A 13,893-nucleotide genomic window follows, 5' to 3' on the forward strand; every position below is an offset into this window, starting at 1 on the left:
GGGATTAACAACAAGATTACGTTTAAAACGGTATAAAATACATGTATGTTTGAGGAATTTTAATTTTGAGATTTTTGTTGTTTTGAATTTGGCACTTTCACTGGCTGTTGTCATATCGATCCCGTTAACGGGATTGCAGCCCTAAGAAGTTTTTAAGAAGGAAAGAAATACACAAATGAACTTTTAAAGGCACACTTGTTAATTGAAATGCATTCCAGGTGACTGTCTCATGAAGCTGGTTGGTCATTTTTTTTTAAACAAGCAAAATACCATAAATCCTATGTGAAAGATGTAGCCTACCGAATCCATCAGTAGGCAAAAGCCTTTTGGTGATAATCTGCAGATCAATTATGAAAACATTTGATGAAGAAAGCTCCTGAGTGGCGCAGCGGTCTAAGGCACAGCATCTCAGTGGTTGAGGAGTCACTACAGACACCCTGGTTCAATTCCAGCCTGTATCACAACCGGCCGTGATTGGGTGTCCCATAGCACAATTGGTCCAGCATCGTCTGGGTTTGGCCGACGTAGGCCGTCATTGTAAATAATAATTTGTTCTTATTAACTGACTTTCCTAGTAAAATAAAATATTAAATATATATATATATAAATATATTTTTTTTTTCATCACTGCAGGAACAATAGGTATACGGAGAGCCTCATTCTGGTCCAAATTTTGGAAAATTTGTGCCCTCACAGAATCCAGCCATAAAAACAGAAATCAACAATATAAAAAAATATATTGACCTTAGTAGGGAATCAACTACAGTGCGGAGAACAAGTATTTGATACACTGCCGATGTTGCAGGTTTTCCTACTTACAAAGCATGTAGAGGTCTGTAATTTTTATCATAGGTACACTTCAACTGTGAGAGACGGAATCTAAAACAAAAATCCCATTGTATGATTTTTAAGTAATTCATTTGCATTTTATTGCATGACATAAGTATTTGATCACCTACCAACCAGTAAGAACTCCGGCTCTTCCCTTTGTGAGGATTCTACATACCCCGTAGTCTTGTGAAAACAATGTGATTAGATTGTTAACATAGCTAAAACGAGCCTGACTCAAAGCAGCCTCAAATGTTTCCAGCCAATACATTTTTTATTAAATAACATTACAGCTCTGAAGTTCACAAGCAACGAGACACTTTGGCTTTGGTTAAAGGCAAGTAGGCTACAAATGCATACTAGTAGTAGTCATTTCCCCTGCTCAAGTAATCTACACATTCTGGGTGATGAGATACAACGTTGTCACCTCACTGGCTTCTTCTCTGACGAGCTCTCATTGGCTATTGCTGGTCACCGTTCTCAAAACTTGCACATCTCAAACTACGGGACGTCTGGGACAACTCAAAGACGGGATCAGTAGCCCTCAGATTGTGTCTCTGACCTGCTCACATTAAACGAGAGTAGAGGAGACTGCACGACCCGAGTAGAGGAATTTTCTCGGATCTCATAAACTTGTCTGGGACAGCTAAATCGGGGCCAAAATCTTGTAGTGTACGCCCGGCTTTACAGTTAGTTTACCATGTAAACACTCACAACAGGCCATCATATTCAACCTCATAGGGACTTCATGGTAGATTAAAAAATATATCAGACATGTTGCTGAACTCTACCTGCTCTTGCCCTTCTGGAGAGGAGGCGGCACTCTAGGGGATCGACCAGGAGCTCTGGACTTGAGTGAAGCCCCAGTGGAGCGCTCCCTGATGGGGGTACAGTAGACCCTCTGAACCACCACCTCCACATCCTGCCCCACTGACCCAGCCTGGCCCAGGCCCTCGATGGCCTCTAGGAGCGAATGACACCCTCTGCTGCTGGCTGCACCTGGGCCACCCTGGCTGCATAAAGACTGGAGATTTGGATAGAGGAAAAAAACACAATTATTGGACTCGGACATCATATTGTACCTGGACAAACATGGGAGAATATTTGTGTTACCGAATTAAGATTTGAGACACTGACAACATAGCAGGTCTTCTTCCACACTATACTTTACCCCACTGGTACTAATTGTGACTGTAGAGTGCAGACCACCAAAATAATAGGGCTAATCAAACCTGGGTTAACATCAATAGAATATAACTTTATTGTCCATTCTAGGTGGAATATCTGCCAGTAAATATAGTGAAACCCAACCCACCTGTTTGACCGTGCCATCTCCCTCTGGTGAAGTCTTGTTGATCTCAAGCTGGCCAAATGACCTGGTCAGAGAGTATGGGTTGCATCTCTCCACTGGAACAAGGGCTCTGGGGAGGGACATGCTGGTTTGCTTGGTGTCAGAGTATACCTTCTGGCTGAAGTGTGTGTTGAGAATAATTCTATTATGTTGGCCCTCAATCATGAGACTTTGCCTGTAGAGAAAAAAAGGTTCATTTTGAAATATAGAGTAGAAGTTGTGTTGTACCAAATCTTGTTTAGTAAATTGACAGAAAACTATAGATGGTATTTGACTCGGTCATCTGTCACACACGCAACATTCAGGTTAAAAGGAGTGGAAAGATTGAGTAAACTAAAAGTATAGATTTTAGGGGGGGGGCTCTGTTCTTGCATAAGACTGCAGCGGCAGGAAGGCTGAAGAAGACGTATGATGAATGTCAAATGTAGATCGATTGATAAGCAGGCAGCCGCCTCCACCTCCATCGGTCTCCTCACTCTCTAAACACCCTACCCTCAGGCACGTAGCAGATTCAGGTGGGTTAGCCTGCCCCCATGCTCCATGGAAAAATGCAATTGAACTGATAAGTTTGGAATCTTTCGCTGTATAGAAAGCTGCATTTTTCATTTCCACAACAGTGAATTCAGACAGGCTGTTCCGGATACTGTGAAAAGCGGCAAGCCTGACCAAACATGCTTCACAGTACGCTCCAAATCCCTCAGAGATAGTGGAGCTGTTTTTTTTTATGTGGTTGTTAACACTTTCTTTCTTCCTGTTATTTTTTATAAACACCCTCAATTCAAATTCAGAATAGCAGCCTGCGTACATTTCAGTTGGGGCTTAATAAAACTAGAAAGGAAATGTGTGCATTGCAGGTCATTTGACGATCCTTTGCATGTAATGAGGCTGATCAATGTCTATTTTTTGTTTCCCTTTTATATCAGGAGAAACCATACTCACATTAATCAAGTAGCTAGAGAAAAATACTTAAAACATGTTTTATCAACAGTCAAGCATTTCAGCTTGTTAAGAATATTCACTTCACACCCATGTGAACAATAATTTACCAGACAATGTCCATCCTTTGAAAGCAATCCATCTAATTCAGATCGCATTATTTCTCTAAGTGTTTATTATGTGGATGATACAAAGGTCTGACTCAATATTTATTTTGATGTGACATAGGTAATAACATGGCTTATAGTTGACTCAGGGTCAACCGCAGTCTCTGTGGCTTCAGCTTACATGTGCCAGCCTGCCTCTGACTGGTGATAAGATGGAGGAGCCAGGGTAATAAAATCACACTTCATACAATGTAGACTACAGTTGCTTTCAATATAACAAATTTGATATTTGAGGTAATTGAGTAAACTTTTTAAAAAAAATAAGTTATCTAATATTCAGTAGGTGCACATTTCTGGTAGTGTCAATCATCAGGAAATTATAAATAATAGATTGTTTTAAATGTTGTCCAGAAGTGAACAAGTGCACACACTATAGTTCCACACGTGCAATGTTTTAGTTATCATTTAGCCTAAGACTTATCAATGTTAATAAAGCCTATTAATATAAATAGGGTGCTTCATTACACTCAATTAGTGTCAGTATCAAGGTTTTGAAAAACCTGTTTTCTACATTTAATCTATCAGTGTCAAGGCTATCCTAAAGGAGCAACAGGAAGTGTGACCCTGCACAGTGCAGGTGACTGTTGGGAACTAGTACACGTTCACTACGTGTCATCAGACAGGTAGTTAGGTTAAGGAGTGGCTGCTTTCGTCAGAGGCCGAGTCAGTGAGGTGAATAATGTCTGCAGGTATTTCCACTCTGCTGCTGGCTGTCTGTGCTCTCTGCCCACTCACAAGGAGTGGGAGGCGGAAGGAGGGAGGGGCCCGGCCCACTCAGTGAAGGAGTATGGGGGAGGGAACAATTCACGTGTCACACAGGAAGCCGATAGACAAAAGATCAATTTTACAAGCATCGCTAATTTGATGAATTCCTGGGTTTTTCCACTTCTGGCTGTTCTTTTTGGCTATTGTTATAGTCTCGCTACTGTTATTTTTCACTGTCTTTTTTACTGTTGTTTTTATTTATTTACTTACTTATTGTTCACCTAATACCTTTTTTGAGTCTGTAAGTAAGCATTTCACTGTTGTATTCCGCGTACGTAACAAATCAACTTTGATTTGAAATGTAAGAGAATGAATGGCTACGAGGTTCAGCATTAGGCAAATAAGCTAGATTAATAGTTGATCTATATCTCATTACCAAAATATGAAATTGGGTCTAAAGAACAGATTCTGTAGGTTATACACTGAAAAAATATATATAAATGCAACATTCAACAATTTAAATGAGTTACAAGAAATTAGTTATAAGGAAATATATGAACTGTATATAAGGTTTCACGTGACTGGGCAGGTGCACAGCCATAAGTCCACCCACTTGGGAGCCAGGCCCAACCAATTAGAATGAGTTTTCCCCCAAAAAAGTGTGTTATTACATACAGAAATACTCCTCAGACTTGCGTGGTTACACGTGGTCTGCGGTTGTGAGGTCGGTTGGAGATACTGCCAAATTCTCTACGACATTGGAGGTGGCTTCTTGTAGAGAAATTAACATTCAATTCTCTGGCAATACCTCTGGTGGACATTCCTGCAATCAGCATGCCAATTGCACACTCCCTCAAAACCTGAGACATCTGTGGCATTGCACATTTTAGAGTGGCCTTTTATTGTCCACAGCACAAGGTGCCCCTATGTAATGATTATGCTGTTTAATCAGCTTCTTGATATGCCACACCTGTCAGGTGGATGGATTATCTTGGCAAATGAGAAATGCTCACCAACAGGGATATAAATACATTTGTGCCCAAAATCTGAGAGAAATACACTTTTTATGCATATGGAACACTTCTGAGAACTTTTATTTCAGCTAAAAAAAAAAAAACGGGACCAACACTTTACATGTTGTGTTTATATTTTTGTTCAGTATAAATGATTGATTTTGCTTTCAATAAGTCAGTGGGAGACTACTCTTCTCCACTGCTGGTGAAAAACAATACAGAGAAAAGAGAACTGCTATGATATTGCTAAACCACTGATACACACACACACACACACACACATAGTGTAGTGTGTGTGTGTGTAATAAGAGCCGCATGTGTTTTCAATCCTGTCCTCTTGACTTCTTCCACTCTGTTCCCAAATGCTCCAGAAAAAAAGCCCAGTGTTTTTTCCCGGGCCGGCTTGCTGGAAATGACCTAACTACTCCACTGCCAGGAAGAGGAATCCGAAGCAGCATTCCCTGGAGCAGCTTTTGACGTCAGAGCACCGAGTAGGCCCTTGGACTTCCGCCAGGCCAGCTCAGAACCTGGATATTCCAGAGCTGCATGCTGGACTCCCAAACTAAACCCCCAACAGCTGGAACCAGCCTCTATCTTGCGCCCAAACAACTTCACACACCCCAACTACTCTGACTGTGTATACACTACACCATTGCATAAGTTCCAGTAACGCATTACACATTTTGAAACAGAAAGTACAGGTAGGCCTATATTAGAAAATATCATTGAGATTTACATTTAACATTTTAGTCATTTAGCAAATGCTCTTATCCAGAGTGACTTACAATTAGTGTATTCATCTTAAAGGGATAGTTCACCCAAATTAACATTACAAAATGGCATTGGTTTCCTTACCCTGTAAGCAGTCAATGTACAAGGTATGACAGCAATGCATGGTTTGGTTTAGTTTCCCTGGCACTGTTTTCACATGCAAATGTTCTAGCATTCAAGTCATGTGACTGTTATTAGCACTTTTCACACATATTCAGATTTTCTACAGTACATTCAAAGTATTCAGACCCCTTGACTATTTCCACATTTTCTTACATTACAGCCTTATGCTAAAATTGAATAAATTGTTTTTTTTCCATCATCAATCTACACACAAAACCCCATAATAACAAAGCAAAAACAGGTAGACATTTTTAAACATTAAAAATAAGACTGGGGCCTTCTAAGTGGCACAGTGGTCTAAGGCACTGCATCGCAGTGTTAGCTGTGCCACTAGATATTCTGGTTTGAGTCCAGGCTCTGTTGCAGCCGGCCGCAACCGGGAGACCCATGGGGCGGCGCACAATTGGCCTAGCGTCGTCCGGGTTAGGGGAGGGTTTGGCTGGCATGGATGTTCCTATCCCACCGCGTACTAGTGACTCCTGTTGCGGGCCAGGCAACCGTCAGGTGTACAGTGTTTCCTCCGACACATTGGTGCGGCTGGCTTCCGGGTTAAGCGGGCGTTGTGTCAAGAAGCAGTGCGGCTTGGCTGGGTTGTGTTACGGAGGACGCACGGCTCTCGACCTTCGCCTCTCCCGTGTCCGTACGGGAGTTGCAGCAATGGGACAAGACTGTAACTACCAATTGGATACCATGAAATTGCAGATTATTTTTTATTTTTTAATAAAAACTGAAATAGCACATTTACACAAGTATTCGAACCCTTTACTCAGTACTTTTTTGGCAGCGATTACAGCATTGAGTCTTCTTGGGGACGCTACAAGCTTGGCATACCTGTATTTGGGAAGTTTCCACCATTCTTCTCCGCAGATCCTCTCGAGGTACATTTGTAAACATTTCTAAAAACCTGTTTTCGCTTTGTCATTATGGGGTACTGTGTGTAGATGGATGAGGGAAATGTTTTTTTAATCCATTTTATAACAGGGCTGTAACGTAACGTGGAAAAAGGAAGGGGTCTGAATACTTTCCAAATGCACTGTATAAGTGATTGTTGCGCTTCACAATCAATTTGAGATACTTTTGGATGATTTGGATATGGTGCGTGAAAAATGCTAATATCGGTCCCATGACTTTAATGGGATTTGTGCCACAAATGCTAAAACTGTAGTATGTGGAAACAGTGCCAGGGAAACTAAACCAAAGCATGAATTGCTGTCATACCTTGTCAATAGACTGCTTACAGTGAGTACTTTTACACAATAATGCAAATATTGCTGATAGTCAGATTAATATAATAATTTGAGTAAAATGTTTACATTCTCTGGAAGAAGAACTATTTCCCAAATAATCCTGTTTACATGGACACATCTGAAATCAAGCTACCCGATGGCACTGATAAATGCAGAAAATCTAAATAAGCGTTATACCACAGCAACCGTGTTATATTTGGGAAGCATATTTGATTCGGAGTTCGGACATATAAAGTTTGTATGTGAAAACTACTTCTAAGACGCATACATTCAGTAGTTCTGAACTCTTCACTTGCGCTGACGAGGGAGGCTCGCTCGGCTAGTGCTAGCACAGGCACAGATCAAATACACTGGAACGCCTTTTATTGCTCAGAAAATCAGGTGTTTTAAAACGCCATATGCTTACTTTGATTTTGACCTCACGCCGATTATGATCAGTATAACTTTGCAATTTGGGTAACTATCCCTCTAAGATAGCTAGGTGAGACAACCACATATCACAGTCAAAGTACATTCTCCCTCAAAGTAATTATCAGCAAAGTCAGTGATAGTAGGAAAAGACAAGTGCAGGAAACGTAATGACTAGTTTTTCTGCATGAGGAAGATGTGTAGATAACATAATGACTTGGGCATTTCCCCTTTTAATATTACATTTTTTACTGGACACCATAACTTTGCATTATTAACTATTGCAGACTAATGCTCTCTCACCATGGTGGGTATATATGGATGAGGTCTCGAGGCACAGGCATGAGCTGAGCAGTCGTCTCCTTACTGAACAGTACCAGGACCCGAGCTCCGTTTCTGGTGGAGAGAGGGGGGGTGTGGTCTGTAGCAGAGGGATTGTGCTGTTCAGGTCTTGTCATAGTGGTGGTGGTGTTGGATGGAGGCCTGTGGTGGCCTGTAGCAGGGGGGTGGTGTTGCTCACACAGGGCCAGCTGCATGCAGCTCTCCTCCTGGACTGACAGGACCTCCAGTACCAGCACCCCAGGCTTATCGACTGGAGGAGAGACAAGAACAACACAGATGGTGTGTGATGTGAGTGTCTATGTGGGTCACTTGCCTCACAGGGTTAGGGTCAATTCAGTTTTCAATTAAGGAAGTTAATAAATAGAAATTCACTTCCTGGATCTGAAAAAAGTATTCCAGAACAGTTTCACTCAGTGTCACTCATAATGTAATATCTCTTATGACAGTGATTATGTGAATTAATAAAGTAGGCGATAACTATTATGAAATGCAGAAACTGGAAAGCTCATACATTCAATGAGGTTCTTGCAAAATGCTATTGGGTCAATCTTATGTGCCTGCCGCATCCAGCAAGCTGAGAGTGGCTCTAAAGAACAAAACATGCCCAACGTCCCAATTCAAACAAACCTGTCATAAACAAATAAGCAGAGTGTGACTTAGCTCAATGTAATGTGTGTAACACTGACGATCTATCATGCCGTTTGTGATGTGAATCAAGACCATATCAGTGCACTCCAATTCAATGCAAGACAAAGCAGCTCTACGTTGGAGTATGTGACTATCACTGATGTTTGCCTGAGGGGATTGTCAACAGGAGAGTAAATCAAAGTCAGCACTAAGTGGAAGGAATTGTTAGAACATGTATCATATCCAAAGATATGTTCCTCCATTTGGCACACAAGACATACTATAATACTACACTGAACAAAAATATAAACTCAACATGCAACAATTTCAACGATATACAGTTCATCAAGGAAATCAGTCAACTGAAATAAATTCATTAGGCCCTAATCTATGGATTTTACATGACTGGGCAGGGGTGCAGCCATGGGTGGGCATAGGCCCACCCACAGGGTAGCCAGGTCCCAGCCAATCAGAATTTGTTTTTACCCAAAAAGGGGCTTTATTACAGACAGAAATACTCCCCCACATTTCTCCAGCATGCCAGCGGCCATTGAAGGTGAGCATTTGCCCACTGAAGTCGGTTACGACGCCAAACTGTAGTCAGGTCAAGACCCTGGTGAGGATGACGAGCACGCAGGTGAGCTTCCTTGAGATGGTTTCTAACAGTTTGTGCATAAAATCTTAGTCTAGGTAACCCCCAGTTTCAACAGCTGTCCGGGTGGCTGGTCTCAGACGATCCTGCAGGTGAAGAAGGCAGATATGGAGGTTCTGGGCTAGCGTGGTTACCCGTGGTCTGCGGTTGTGAAGCCGGTTGGAAATACTGCCAAATTCTCTAAAACGAAGTTGCAAGTGGCTTATGGTAGAGAAAGGAACATTAAAGTATCTGGCAACAGCGTTGGAACATTCCTGCAGTCAGCATGCCAAATGCACGCTCCCACAAAAACTTGGCATTGTGTTCTGACAAAACTGTGGCATTTTACTGTACCCAGCACAAGGTGCACCTCTGTAATGATCCTGCTGTTTAATCAATTTCTTGATATGCCACACCTGTGAGATGGATGGATTATCTTGGCAAAGGAGAAATGCTTACTAATAGGACTGTAAACAGGACTGAGAAATAAGCTTTTTATATGCACGTATGTAACATTTCTGGGATCTTTTATTTCAGCTCATGAAACATGACTTTACGTGTTGCGTTTATATTTGTGTTCAGTATATAACAATGATAGTGAACCCTTTATTAGTGGGCAGGTGAATACAGGAAAGACTGAATGGAGTCCTCCTTCTGACCTGCAATAAACTAATCAATCTAAAGTCGAATAGTGTGTGAAGAAATAACATCAATGACGGACGCACACAATTTTGCCAAACACACACACAGCTTATTCTCGTGAGGATGAACATGCTTGTTATAGCTGGTGCTGAGCGGTTATTGGTTTTTGAGGTTGGTTCAGTTTCATTTCAATTATTAAAAAATAATTTAAATTAAAAAAACATTAAATGCACTATTCATTGTGGGTTGACTGCTGTAACACAGAATACAACTATTAATAAAAGTCCCATGATAGTAATGACTGCTCATTACTGCTCATCACTTTGTTTTAATTGATGACTTTATTTAATTCCAAGTCATCATCTCATCTCTATAGAGCTGCTGTCAGACAAAATCAATCTGACTAGTTCTGCAAAGTAAATACGGCATACTTTTATGACTGCTGAATACCAATTATCAATCACTTAGATACTGTACTTTCATGGAAGATACTGCACCGTGCAAAGCAACTGCTCTCGATCCCTCTTGATTGCGCATTCTTGTCTCTTATGTATCATGCAAAAAAAAACACAGATCGGCTAAGTAGGCGCGCAACGGATTATGATCGTTGTAGTTAATTAACATGTTTTCTGCTATAAACTATGTTGAATATTGGCCGGTTGGAAACTACGAGTACCTACTAAATCACACAGTTTGTGCTTGATCTAAAGAAACTGAGCAATGAGCACACAATATATATATACATATATTTTTTTATTGATGGAATTCAAATAATTAAACTTAAGTTTTAGTTGTTAATCGCTCAGCACTAATAATAGGTGAAGCTAGTTGTGTTGTAATAACTGCCGGTGTTATTGTTTAAGTGCAGGTGCTCGTAAATCAAGGTGAGAAAGTCAACAAACAAAAGTGCCAACACTAGTACGCAGTATAGCACACAGAACATTGTTATGATCCAGGACGAGGGCCAAATACTCTCACTAGATGTCACGAGTCTAAAAATGAGGCCAAGTTAGAGCAAACTTCTTCTCCTTAACATTCTATTTTCTACAAGTTCTTCTCGCACTCTGATGAAAGACAATCAAGCCATCTAACTGACCTACAGACTGAACGGGAGTTGGAAAAGGTAGACGTTTTTTTTTGGGTTGTTTTTTTCCACGATCAACTGTCACATTAAAATAGTGGTTTAACCTAATTATCTAGGAGCCAATGACAATGAGGGTAGACTCGTGCTTTGATAGCACCATGGAAAGAAAACATAAGTCAGTAAGCAGAGTGCTTCCTGTCACCTACATACTGGCCCCGACCAAACAAATTCACTGCTGTCACAATTATCAACGAGCAACCAGCACTTCCTCCACGCGCTCCAACTCCAGTCTTCACGTGACCACAGATCTGAGCAGAAAAATCACGCCTGCCTGAGAGATTGACTTCTGTCTCAGAGAATGCATCAAATCAAAGTTAATCTTGAACCATTAACGGAGAATACTTAGCGTATATAGGAATGTGTGGTAACGGTGACTGGGGATCCTTTCATAAGCCCGTCTGGGTTTCTATATTCGCAGAGCACATGGTTACTTCTGCATGTCTGTTGCTGTTTCTCAGTTTTACATGTCAAATAAAAAGCTCTGTAGCCTAATACCTGTGCCTATAGTGTAGTAATGGGGAGAGAAAAAAATCCATACAGTAACAAATCAGGATATTATTTTTGACAATATATCGTATCGTTTTCACCATCGCATCACGATTTTTTCGCTAGTTAGTTGTATCTTTACCAAAAGTTCAGTATTTTTCCTTCATAGCGTCTTGTCCATCTTTTTAAATAGAGACAATTTTGTTTTTCAATCAAAACTAGTTCTCATGGCTCTCTCTTGTCCCTCTGCAGCAGACATACGGTGAGCAATATGTTTGGAACATCGACTCGCAATAAATTTGCAGTGTCGAAACAGAATACATATCGAATCGTGAGAATCGCAATACATATCGTGCCGGCACCAAAGTATCGTTATAATATCACATCTATCGTATCGTGAGGTCCCTGGCCACTGCCAGCCCTACTACAGTGGTGTCAAACACAGACTGGTGCGTTTGTTTGTTGTCTGTATTACCTGTGGCTGTAGTAGAAGTGTGAGAGATGGACTGGTGCCTCCAGAAGCTGATGGCTGACCTCTGTCTGCACTGGAGTCGGTTCAGTCGCTCTGCCATGCCGCCACTGTAGGAAACACACACACACACACACACACACAACGTCAATATCCTCAAGAATACTGTATAAACAGCGCTCAATACAGGCTAAGGTAATTTAAATCGATTTTAAAGAAGTGAACATTATTCTGTGCTGTGCATCCAACTGTGCAGTGCACCCAAGCCATAGACTGCTATCATCAGGCATATGGTACCAGAGCATTGTTCTCAGACCAACAGCCTCTGAGACAGCTTCTACCCCCAAGCAATAAGACTGCGAAATAGTCAATTAAATGTTACCCAAACTACCTGCACTGACTATCTTCCACTGAAATTTCACACACTCACTAGACCATATATACAGTGCCTTGCGAAAGTATTCGGCCCCCTTGAACTTTGCAACCTTTTGCCACATTTCAGGCTTCAAACATAAAGATATAAAACAATATTTTTTTGTGAAGAATCAACAACAAGTGGGACACAATCATGAAGTGGAACGACATTTATTGGATATTTCAAACTTTTTTAACAAATCAAAAACTGAAAAATTGAGCGTGCAAAATTATTCAGCCCCTTTACTTTCAGTGCAGCAAACTCTCTCCAGAAGTTCAGTGAGGATCTCTGAATGATCCAATGTTGACCTAAATGACTAATGATGATAAATACAATCCATCTGTGTGTAATCAAGTCCCCGTATAAATGCACCTGCACTGTGATAGTCTCAGAGGTCCGTTAAAGGCGCAGAGAGCATCATGAAGAACAAGGAACACACCAGGCAGGTCCGAGATACTGTTGTGAAGAAGTTTAAAGCCGGATTTGGATACAAAAAGATTTCCCAAGCTTTAAACATCCCAAGGAGCACTGTGCAAGCGATAATATTGAAATGGAAGGAGTATCAGACCACTGCAAATCTACCAAGACCTGGCCATCCCTCTAAACTTTCAGCTCATACAAGGAGAATACTGATCAGAGATGCATGCAGCCAAGAGGCCCATGATCACTCTGGATGAACTGCAGAGATCTACAGCTGAGGTGGGAGACTCTGTCCATAGGACAACAATCAGTCGTATATTGCACAAATCTGGCATTTATGGAAGAGTGGCAAGAAGAAAGCCATTTCTTAAAGATATCCATAAAAAGTGTTGTTTAAAGTTTGCCACAAGCCACCTGGGAGACACACCAAACATGTGGAAGAAGGTGCTCTGGTCAGATGAAACCAAAATTGAACTTTTTGGCAACAATGCAAAATGTTATGTTTGGCGTAAAAGCAACACAGCTGAACACACCATCCCCACTGTCAAACATGGTGGTGGCAGCATCATGGTTTGGGCCTGCTTTTCTTCAGCAGGGACAGGGAAGATGGTTAAAATTGATGGGAAGATGGATGGAGCCAAATACAGGAACATTCTGGAAGAAAACCTGATGGAGTCTGCAAAAGACCTGAGACTGGGACGGAGATTTGTCTTCCAACAAGACAATGATCCAAAACATAAAGCAAAATCTACAATGGAATGGTTCAAAAATAAACATATCCAGGTGTTAGAATGGCCAAGTCAAAGTCCAGACCTGAATCCAATCGAGAATCTGTGGAAAGAACTGAAAACTGCTGTTCACAAATGCTCTCCATCCAACCTCACTGAGCTCGAGCTGTTTTGCAAGGAGGAATGGGAAAAAATGTCAGTCTCTCGATGTGCAAAACTGATAGAGACATACCCCAAGCGACTTACAGCTGTAATCGCAGCAAAAGGTGGCGCTACAAAGTATTAACGTAAGGGGGCTGAATAATTTTGCACGCCCAATTTTTCAGTTTTTGATTTGTTAAAAAAGTTTGAAATATCCAATAAATGTCGTTCCACTTCATGATTGTGTCCCACTTGTTGTTGATTCTTCACAAAAAAATACAGTTTTATATCTTTATGTT

The 13,893-nt window shown here is 41.1% G+C and overlaps 1 protein-coding gene across 4 annotated transcripts in view; it reads right to left on the minus strand.

Moving 5' to 3' along the window:
- spidr (scaffold protein involved in DNA repair) overlaps nt 1-13,893 on the minus strand; it is an 86,619-nt gene that overhangs the window by 44,108 nt on the left and 28,618 nt on the right. For all 4 annotated transcript variants that reach the window (XM_036966699.1, XM_021589234.2, XM_036966698.1 and 1 more), the window contains 4 exons: nt 11,897-12,000; nt 7,853-8,141; nt 2,144-2,354; nt 1,620-1,852 (listed from right to left, as the gene is read on the minus strand). In XM_036966699.1, coding sequence (XP_036822594.1) covers nt 1,620-1,852; nt 2,144-2,354; nt 7,853-8,141; nt 11,897-12,000 — 837 coding nt within the window. The remainder of the gene's footprint in view (nt 1-1,619; nt 1,853-2,143; nt 2,355-7,852; nt 8,142-11,896; nt 12,001-13,893) is intronic.

Source organism: Oncorhynchus mykiss, chromosome 28, assembly GCF_013265735.2.
Source record: "Oncorhynchus mykiss isolate Arlee chromosome 28, USDA_OmykA_1.1, whole genome shotgun sequence".
Lineage (NCBI taxonomy): Eukaryota > Metazoa > Chordata > Actinopteri > Salmoniformes > Salmonidae > Oncorhynchus > Oncorhynchus mykiss.